The sequence below is a fragment of the Microtus pennsylvanicus genome, chromosome 3 (genome assembly GCF_037038515.1).
Source record: "Microtus pennsylvanicus isolate mMicPen1 chromosome 3, mMicPen1.hap1, whole genome shotgun sequence".
Taxonomy (NCBI): Eukaryota; Metazoa; Chordata; class Mammalia; order Rodentia; family Cricetidae; genus Microtus; species Microtus pennsylvanicus.
Window position 1 is genome coordinate 122346105 of NC_134581.1, and position 11396 is coordinate 122357500.

General features: G+C 39.1%; 1 protein-coding gene across 1 annotated transcript in view; it reads right to left on the reverse strand.

Moving 5' to 3' along the window:
* Positions 1 to 11396, reverse strand: part of Rab2a (RAB2A, member RAS oncogene family) — a 68818-nt gene that overhangs the window by 16500 nt on the left and 40922 nt on the right. The window contains exon 6 of the mRNA XM_075967016.1: positions 4332 to 4443. Within this exon, the coding sequence (XP_075823131.1) occupies positions 4332 to 4443 (112 nt within the window). The remainder of the gene's footprint in view (positions 1 to 4331; positions 4444 to 11396) is intronic.

Below are 11396 nucleotides of genomic sequence, written 5' to 3' on the forward strand. Positions count from 1 at the left end.
GGCGTGCGCCACCACCGCCCAGCGGGCTAAGAGATTTCTACTTGTCTACACTGATAACTACACTGAGCAGGCAGAGTTGCTTCAACCATCAGACACACTTTATAACACTCAACAGTGTGTCATATTCAGCTTTATTTTTTACTATGTTTTTCTTTCATTACAATGCTCTGAGATAGTTTTTCTTTTTTCTTTTCTTTTTTTAAAAGATTTATTTATTATGTATATAACATTTTTTCTCATGTATGCTTGCATGCCAGAAGAGGGCACCAGATCTCATTACAGATGGTTGTGAGCCACCATGTGGTTGCTGGGAATTGAACTCAGGACCTCTGGAAGATCAGTCAGTGCTCTTAACCTCTGAGCCATCTCTCCAGCCCGATAGTTTTTCTTTTATCGTTTCATTTCCTATAGACATTCTTCTATGGTAGATCTGCAGTTGACAAACTTATTTATCTGACAATCCTTGATTTTTATTTCATTCCTAAAAGTCATTTGTGGTACGTAAAGTATTCTAGGTTACCAATTCTTTTTATTTAGTTCTTGAGAAACATGCCACTTTCTTCTGGTTTGAAAAAAAATCTTATGTATATGAGTGTTCTGCCTGCATGTACACATGTGGACCACATGTGTGCAATACTCATAGAGGCCAGATAATGGAGTGGGAACCCCCGGAACTGGAGTCACAGATGGTCGTGAGCTGCCACATAAGTGACAGGAACTGAACCCTAGTCCTCTGCAAGTGGTCAGAACCTTTGCAAGAGGGTTTCTGATGAGAAATCTGCCTCTCAACTGCTGTGTCCCATACTCCAAACAACCCCATTGCTTTAAAGTTTTTTCTTTTACTTTCAAGATATTTGACCATTCAGAGCTTTCTTTGCTAGGGATTTATTTGGTGTTATTCTGTTTGGGTAGGCTTGGCTTGATTCTGTATGTTCCTGGCCCCTACCCTCATAATGTGTGAAGCTCTCAGTTTTTTTTTTTTTTTTGAGATCTTTTCAGAGACACATTCTTTCCCTTCTTCTTTTAGGACTAATGATACATGACTACTTTTGTTATAATCCCACATGTCTATTTGGTACTATTCATCTTTACCCCCAGCCTATTCTTTTCCTGTAGTTTCGAAGCCTCTTTCGAACTTATTTTTTGGGATACCAGGGTTCAAAGCCAGGGTTTAATGCATACGAGGCCAATGCTATATACCACGAAGCCACATCCCTGGTCTATCTCTGAAGTTTAAACTGGATACTTTATATTGTTTAAAAAAAGATTTGTTTCTATGTTATGTATAGGTGCTCTGCCTACTGTAAGCCTATATGCAACATGCATGCACTATGTACAAAGGCCAGAAGAGGGCAGCACATTCTCTGGAACTGGAGTTAAAAGAAGGTTGTTAGCTGCTACATGGATGCTGGGGATGGAATACAAGTCTTCTAAAAGAGCAGCGAGTTCTTGTCACCCCTGAGCCACCTCCCCAGCATGAGCTTCTGTTATTTAATCATGCCATTGCTATTTCTTTTCTCAATCATACCCCTATCAGACTTACTAATTTCAATTACTATACTCTTAGGTTCTAAAACTGTTTAAATAGTTTTGGGTGGTCATATCTCAGGTTTACTTATGTAAGCAGCATGTACCCTGGCTTCATGCAGGTAGCAGTTCTGGGGTGATACCAGTCCTCTCTCTACGTACAAAGTCTTCAAGTGACTAAGCCTGAGCAGGAACTAAGAATGCTGGTAATTCATGCTTCTCAGGTGTGGGTGGGCAATGCACGCATGCTGACTGAGCTTATGACTGATACCCTGTGGAGTCTAAGAGCTTTAGCACCCCTGTGGGCTTTATGAGACACACATCTTATGACCTTGTTGGCCTGTACCTCCGTTAGCTATTCTTCCTTACATTCTTGGCATATGCACATTCCTCAGGAACTTAGGGTCCACCTCAGTAATTCTATCTTTTCCATCTCAGTGGTCTTTTGCTTTTGTTTCAGGCAGGGTGTTACTCTGTATCCTATGCTAGCTTGGAACTCACTCACCAGTCCACACTGGTGATCACAGAAACTCTATTTCAGTCTGCCGAGCACTGCAATTACAGGTGTAAGCCACCACACCCAACCTCTCTTGCTCATCTAGCATAAGACCTTCCTGGTCTAGGTATACAGAGAACCTTCTACTAGAACCTAGTCATTTGAGGACTATGTTGTGAGACTCGGGACTACATTTAGGCTTCTACTTTGGTGGGCTTCCTCTGACACTGCTCTAAGTGGGAAATGGTGGTACCATTTCTTCACTGTTAGTAATGCTAGGAAAATCTCAGTCTAGTGCAGGTGGATATGGCATCTCTTTTCTTCTGAAACATAGGTATCTGGGTAGTGAATTTTTTGCCCCCCCCCAAAGATCTATTTACTTATGTACTTTATGTATATGGTGTTTTGATGCATGTACAGTTGCACACCAGAAGAGGCACCAGATCTCATGGTCATGGTTACAGATGGTTGTGACCTGCCATGTAGGTCCTGGGAATTGAATTCAGGACTCTGGAAGAGCAGCCAGTGCTCTGCATCTCTCTGGCCTCCTCTTGTTTGTTTTTGAAATAGGGACTCACTATGTGGCAGACTGGCCTGAAGAACTGGTATTACAAGTGGGTGTCACCACTGACTTCTGTCCTTCCCTCTTCCTTTCTTTCCTAGCAGTACTGGGGATCTAGCCCAGGCCCTGTGCAAATCAGACAAGCACTTTATCATGCACTAGCCTAGAACAGCACCCTACGGCCCACAAACCCCTAAGAACTCTCTGTTGCATCAAGGTGCCCCTTTCCTGGGACTCTGGCTTCTTTTTCAGTTGCACTTGGCAGCAGGAAAGATTAAGCTGGTCTATCTTCTCAGTAGCTGAAGTTAGACACGAGGTCAGTCTCAGACTCAGGCAATTCTGAGTCAGGCTTCGAGTGCTGGGATTACAGGCATTAGTCACTATGCCCCACTAGAGTCCACATTTTTTAGATCACAATATAGTCACCATCTTAAAGTACTTCATCATAGTATGCTTAGCTTTTGGAAGGCAAATTAGTTTTCATTGTTAAGGAAAATGCACTTTCTTATAAGTAAGGCAAATTCTTGCTCAGATGAAATTTAAACAATTAGTCTATAAATCATATAGATTTTTTGTGCTGCTCATCTACTCCAGGAACACAGCATTTATTTAAATTCTCAACCAATAGGACAACAGCAATTTACTACAATGGACATTGTTTGTTAATTAAGAAAAAAGCACACAAAGGCATTAGAGACAGAATTAGAAGTCTAAACTTTTCACATAAATCAAAGCCTTGTTATGTGACCTCATAGTGTGATTCTTCATTAATGCAGATATGCTTCAGATATCTTGAAATCCTTCCCTACCAAAGACTCGCCTTTATGATTTCAAATACAATACTACCTGAAAGGGATAGCTTCAGATATATGTGTGTATTTCTACTGGAAGACACAGAAAAGGGTGGAAGAGATTTCTCACCAGTGTTCTGTGTGAAGGGAAGAAGTGTATTACCGAGCTGGAAACACTGCCCCTAACAAGCACTAGTTAGCACCTGGAGGAAACGCATTTAGAATCATCACAGGGTATCTCACCAAGTATAAATAAGTGTATCTTACCAAGGAAGATGTCTTCATTGAATAAACCAGTGCCACAGAACTACTATAGTTAATTTCTGAATTCAAGGGTTAACCAGAAGAGCACCAATTATTAATATTTACTACTGAGATACTATGTTTAAAGTACTATGCTAGCTGATGCACAAGGCCCTTTCCTTGGCTATACTTAAAACAATGAGCTTTTCCAGACACTGTTTTCCTGGGTCTCTTTCATTTTATAAATTGTTCACACAGGAGGCAGAACTTCAGCATTACTTCAAGTAAACTGCCTTCTTAGTCTCAAATTTCCTCTTTTGATAAAATACAGACTATAGTAGTTCTGTTCGTCTATGTATAGATGTATATCCAAACAATATAGCGTAAAAATGTGTCTAGAAAACTAACTGTTCGGACTGATTAGCTCAATAAAAAATATGAGGTAATGTAATTTTCACCCATTAAAGACAGCAGGATTCTCACACAGTGCTCAGAGATATTCTGACACATGCAGGCTACAGGGCTTCAGAAGATAATGCAAGAGCCGGATAGAAAATACACGTCATAAAGAATTTCAAAGAAAACCAATTGTTCCATTTTATTATATTCAACAACTACTAGAAACTTAAACTTACAAAATAAAGACCAGTGAATGCAATGTTGAGGATTAGGGAATACAAAGCCTGCAGGCAAATGGAGGCCCCTCACTTACCTCTTCTACATTGGAAGCAGTCTTGGCAGAAGTTTCCATGAAGATAAGTCCGTGTTCTCGTGCAAAAGCTTCACCTTCTTCTTTTTTCACTTCTCTCCTGGATTCTAAGTCACTGAACACAGGAGAGAAGGAGTCAGATTAGTAACTAACCCAGTGCAAAGAGGAGTCAGTCAGTAGAAAATACACCATGGGACTTGACAGTGAGCGGTTCTTCAACAACTGCACACATACATAAATAGCTCATAATTAGCTGCATTATTCATGATGTTGTGAAGGTCAAAGTGCTTGAAGTACATTGCCTACTTTCAAGTGACTGAATTCTGCAGAAAAGTATTCCAAGTCAGAGTTCCAGAGCGTTAATGCTGAGAGCAGGAGTGGGAAGGCAGCTAGAGGACAGCACTCCATTCTCAAAGCAGCGGCTACCAGAGCAGAAGGTCACGTGGCTAAGAGTAAGTTTCAACAACAAAGGCTAGCCCAATCTCCTCATCCACCAGCCACAGTATCGCAGTTTCTAAGAATGGAATCAAAACATCTGCCATTCAATTTCCCCCATTTATAGAAAACTTTGTAAAATCCAAAGTGTTAAAGAAATATGAATTAGATTATTTATCTTGGTTTAATTCTCACAGCAAAATCACTGGGAGATGGGTAGGGACAGAAAGAAATCTAAGCTATGAGGCTGGTGTCTCCTTGCAGTTTATATATATATACCTTGCTTAGTGAAGGAAGGAGTTTCTTTAAGCATAGTTTATCATAAAAGTTCAAAACTGTTACTAGCACTGTCTATGTAAATGCATGCACATGGTTAGCTGGTTGACCTGCTCTACTGCCTTTCACTCAGCATAATTATTCTGAGTATATATCAATAGTTCATTCCTCTTTATTAATGAGTTACATTCCTGATTTTACTTCTGGGCTACCTCACAGTGACTAGTTTTTTTGTTTGTTTTGCTAACAGCTTCTGCCCCAGTGTAGTTAAGAGCTACTGCATTGTTGTAGACCCAAAGAGAGAGCACCGAGCAATTTAACGAAACTTTTTCTCACTTGAATTTGATTTTCAGTCAAGCATTTTCTCATAATAACAATAACAGGTGACTAAAGTACTAATGTGATTATAGGAGCCTTGTTATAACCCTTGCTGGGCATGGTGGCGCATACCTACAGCCCCGCGTTAGGGAAACTGGCAGAGGCTCACTAAAGTTCAAGGATAGCATGTTGTCTATAGAGTAAGTTCTAGCCCAACTATAGAGACTTTGTGAAAAAACAAAACAAAAATAAATAACCAGACAACAGCCCATTCAACAACACATAACAACAAAAATCTTACAATCTGTATTAGTAAGACCAATAGATCTTCCATATTGTTGGAACTATGTCAAAGTTGCTATGGTTAGATTACATTTTCACATTAAAAAAAATTCTAAAAATAGATTGTAACTAAACCCCTTAAAAATCATAAAATTTTGGTTGGGGTTAGAATAACGTTTAAGACAAATGTTGAGTATGGTGGCTCATGCTTGTATTTCCAGCATCTGCAGGGTGGAGAGAGGAGAATAAGAGTCATTCTTGGCTACAGAGTGAATTTGAAGCCTTCTTGAGTGTGGTGGTTTGAAAGAAAATGGCTCCCAAAGGGAGTGGTACTATTAAGATATGTGGGCTTTGTTGGAATATGTATGGCTTTGTTAGAGGAAGTGTGTTACTGTGGAAGTGGGCTTTGAGGTCTCATATATGCTTAAGATACCGCCCAGTGTGACCTATCACTTCCTCAGCACCTTCTCCAGCACAACGTCTGCCTGCACACTGCAGCCTTTGAGCAGACATGCTTCCCGCCATAATGATAATGGATTGAACCTCTGAAACCCTAAACTGCTACCTGAATTAAATGTTTTCCTTATAAGAGTTGCTGTGGTCATGGTGTTTCTTCACAACAATAGAAACCCTAATAACTAAGACAGTGAGGTACACGAAATGTGGTTTCAAGACCCGTGCATGTGACATACGCTCTCCAGTCTGTGCAGAACAGTTACAGGTGATCTGTAGCAATGTTACAGTTTAATTTCTGATTCTGATAATGTGGTGCTTATCTATTTTACTTATTTTCCAAAAATTAGTTTTTGGAGCCATGCATGATGGTTTACCCCTGTAATCTTATTACTAGGAAAGTTGAGACAGGAAGATTGCCAGTTACACAGTAAAGACCTTGTTCTCAAACTCCCCAAACAAAACCACTAGCTTTCGATGTCAATGTTTGCCTTTTCTTTCTTATGTTGGTGTTTGTTTTAAAACAGGGTTTCATTGTATAACCTAGAGTGGCATAGGCTGGTGATCCTTCTGCAGACTGGGACTGTAGGCACATACCACCACACTCACCCAGGTTCTCACTTTGATAAAAAGACATGATTCCCCCCTAATATATACATTCAGTGTTATAATCTCCCTCTATTGTCACCATATTTCACATTTTTCAGACTGCAGAGACAGAGGTTTATTTGTGGAAATGAATAATAACACAATAGTTGCAATGTTGGAGGCATGAACTACAGTTATCAGCCCGTGAATAGTCTTCACTGTTCATCTGTCTGTAAATTCATCTGGTGGCATTCCTTATCTGACTAGCTTGGTACTCTGAGTTCTCTTTTGGACTGGACATATATCGAAATGGTTTCTTCACTAATTAATGAAATAAAAGCTTTAACAAACTTGTTATTAAATGAGTTAATTTTTTACTTTTCTAAATATACTATTTGCTTACAGGATATATTTTGAAACAAGAACAAACTGTAGATTCTCACCGTTCCCCCTCCCCAAATCCAATCCTCTAGTCTCATCCCTAGCTCTGCAGACCACCTGCCGAGGCCACCTACCCCTTCTACCCCTATCTCCAGTGGATCACACAGATCTCCCTCCAAAGCACCCTTTCCTCATGCACTGCTTTATCACAGCCCCCAATGCCAGGAGGCATCCTGGGAAGGCACAGGCCTCCAGCAAGGGAAGCAGGCGGCTACCTGCAGCTCTTCACCCCTCCCTCTACTCTCAGACTCCAGCCCCAGGTCGGCAGCAGGCCATCTGTTGCAGCCTTCCCTCCATTCAGCTCCACTCCCAAGCAATGGTGGAATGTCCTACTTTCCTTTCTCCTGAGGACCCCTTCAGTCCTCCACTAGCCCATCTCCATTCCTAAGTGTCAGGTCACAATACCTAGAAAGACATTTTACTTAGAACCTACAGCGGCCACATCTAGCAGGACCCCATAGGAATGGCAACACACAGCTACCACACTTTCCTAAGAACCAGAGAGGGAAACAGAAACCAAGGAACAAAACCCCACCAAAGACAAGACCAGATATCAGCACCTATGATTATAGTCTTATCAAACCCAGTCACACAGACCCTAGCATAAAAACACAATAATAGCCACGCCAGTATGTGACCACTAGAGCCCAGGAACTCTACCACAGCAGACCTTGAATATTCCAACATAGCTGAAACAGACACAAAAGATATTTAAAGGGCTTTTATGAGTATGACAGAGGTCCTTAAAGAAGAAATGAATAAATCTCTTAAAAAAATCTATGAACACACAAACAGTTGGAGTAAATAAGTAAAACTGTTCAAGGCATGAATATCAAAATAGAACCAATAAAGAAAACCCAAACTGAGGGAATTCTGGAAATAAAAAATGTAGGAACTCAAACAGGAATCTCAGAGACAAATCTCCCCAACAGAATGCAAGATATGGAAGAGAGAATCTCAGACATTGAAGACACAACAGAAGAAATGGGTATCTCTGTCTAAGAAAAATTTAAATCTAAAAATATCCTAGGAACAAAACTTCCAGGAAATCTGGGACACTATAGAAAGAAACCAAATCTGAAAAATAACAGAAATGGAGAAAGGAAAAAAGACCTATACATTAAAGGCACAGAAAATAATTTCAGCAAAATGATAGAATAAAATTTTTCCTAACCTAAAGAAGAACATGACTATAAAAGTACAAGAAACATACAGAACACAAAATAGGCTGAACCAGAAAAGAAAGTACCCTTGGCACATAATAAAAATATCGTATATACAGAACAAAGAAAGAACATTAAAAGCTGCAGGGGAAAAAAGACCAAGTAACATATCAGGGCAGACCTAACAGAATTAAACCTGACTTCTCAATCTCAATGGAGAGTGTAAAAGCCAGAAGGTCTCTAACAACTTTAAGAGGTCCCAATGCCTGCCTACACTGCTAAACCCAGCAACACTTTCATTCACAATAGATGGAGAAAATATACGTTCCATGATAAAACTAAAGTTAAGCATTATCTGTCTACAAATCCAGCCCTACAGAAGGTGCTAGAAGAAAAACTCCAACTTTAAGAGGTTAACCACACTAAGAAAACACAAGGAAGAAAGAATCTGAGACCAGCAAATCAAATGAGGGGAAACTCACTTCTCTCTGTCTCTCTCTCTCGCAATATCAATGGTGTCGATCCCCAAATAAAGAGACACAGACTTACAGAAAAGATGCGAAAACAGGATCCATCCTGTTGCTGCATCCAAGAAACACACCTTAATATCAAAGACAGACAGCACCTCAGGGTGAAAGGATGGAAAACGAGACTCCAAGCAAATGGACCTAAGAAGCAAGCTCATGTAGCCATTTTAATATCTGATAAAATAGACTTCAAAACAAAACTAATCTGAAGAGATGGGGAAAGATACTATATATCAAAGGAAAAATCTACCAAAAGGACATTGCAATTCACAGTATCAATGCACCAAACACAAGGGCACCCAAGTTTGTAAAATAAACACTACTATAGCTCAGATAACACAGATAATGATAACACCTCACTCCCACCAACAGACAGGCCGGACAAAAACTAAACAGAGAAATGTGCTGTGGGAAAATGCTCTTGTATACTATAAAGATTTGTCACTCATTTGGTATAATAAAACACTGACTGGCCAATAGCCAGGCAGGAAGTATAGGCGAGGTAACCAGACTAGGAGAATTTGGGGAAGAGGAAAGGCAGAGTCCATCGCCAGCAAGTCGCAGAGTAAACAAGATAATGCCTCACTGAAAAAAGGTACCAAGACACATGGCTAAACATAGAGAAGAATTAAGAGTTAGTTACAAGAGCTAGTTAGTAATAAGCCTGAGCAATGGGTCAAACAATTTATAATTAATATAAGCCTCTGTGTGTTTATTTGAGACTGAATGGCTGCAGGACCAGGCAGGACAAAACTTCAGTCTACAGAAATGTTTGAGCTAATTGATGTTATAAACCAAATATACCCAACAGGTATTTATAGAACATTTCACCCAAACACAACAGAATACACCTCCTTCTCAGCACCTCACAGAACAAAATTGACCACATATTCCATCACAAAGCAAGTCTCAACAGATAGAATAAAACTGAAATAACACCCTGCATCCTATCTGACCACAAATTTAAAGCTGGATATCAACAATAACAGAAACAACACAAAGTTTACAAACTCATGGAAACTGAACAACTCTCTCCTGAATTAATAAAATGGGTCAAGACAGAAATAAACACGTAAGTTAAAAAAATAAACACTTCCTAAAAGTGAATGAAAATGAATGCACAATATACCCAAATTCATGGGACACAATGAAGGTGATTCTAAGGGGCAAGTTCATAGCACTGAATTCCTACATTAAAAAAAAATTAGAGATCTCTTACTAGTAATTTAATAGCACATCTGAAAGTGCTAGAACAAACAAATACACACACAAACAAACAAATGGAACCACACCCTAAATGAGTAAGTAGATGGCAAGAAATAAACTCAGGCTGGAATCAATACCATCCAAATAATAACAGCAAATAAATCAATTTAAAAAAAAATCAATGAAATAAAAGAGTTGGTTTTTTGAGAAAATCATTGAGAAAACCCTTATATAAATTAACTAAAAGAAGATTACCCAAATTAACATAATTAGAAATGAAAGGGGTGCTATAACAATAGATACTTGGGAAATCTAGGATCGTTAAGGACATATTTTAAGAACTTGTACTCCATAAAATTAGAAAATCTAAAAAACAAATGGACAATTTTCTCAATATATTTACCAAAGTTAAATTAAGATCAGATAAGCAATTTAAAGAGACTTATAACCTTTAGTAAAATAGAGCAGTTATTAAAAGTCTCCCAAACAAAAAAGCCCGGGGCCAGATAGATGGTTTTAGAATTGAATTCTCCCAGAGTTTCAAGGAAGAGTTAATATTAATAATCCTCAAATTATTCAATAAAGTAGAAACAGAAGGAACAATACCCAATTTGTTTTATGAAGTCACAGTTACCTTGATATTCAACCACATAAAGACATTAACAAAGACAATTAAAGGCCAATTTCCCTTATGAACATAGATGCAAAAACTTTCTAAAAAATATTTATTTATTTATTAAGTATACAATATTCTGTCTGTGTGTATGCCAGCAGGTCAGAAGAGGGCACCAGACCCCATTACAGATGGTTGTGAGCCACCATGTGGTTGCTGGGAATTGAACTCAGGACCTTCGGAAGAGCAAGCAATGCTCTTAACCTCTGAGCCATCTCTCCAGCCCCAAAAAACTTTTAATAAAACACTTGCAAACCAAATTCAAGAACACCTCAAAAAGATCATCTAGCATGATCATGTAGGTTTCACCCCAGAGATGCAGGGGTGGTTCAACATATGTAGATCGATAAATGTAATCCACCATATAAACAAACAGAAAGACAAAAACCATGTGGTCATCTTGTTAGATATAGTGATTTACAACAAGCCCATGCCAATACCAACTTTAAGTCAAGAGAAATTCAAAGCAGTTCCACTAAAATCAGAAACAAGACAAGGCTGTCCACTCTTTCCATACCTGTTCAATATAGTATTTGAAGTCTTAGTGCAATAAGACAACCGAAGAAGATCAGGGGATAGAAATGGGAAAGGAAGAAGTCAAAATAGCTTCACTGGTAGATAAGACAGCATATATAAGTGACTGTCTGAGGGTTTCAATTGCTGTGAAGAGACACCATGGCCACAGCAACTTTTATAAAGGAAAACA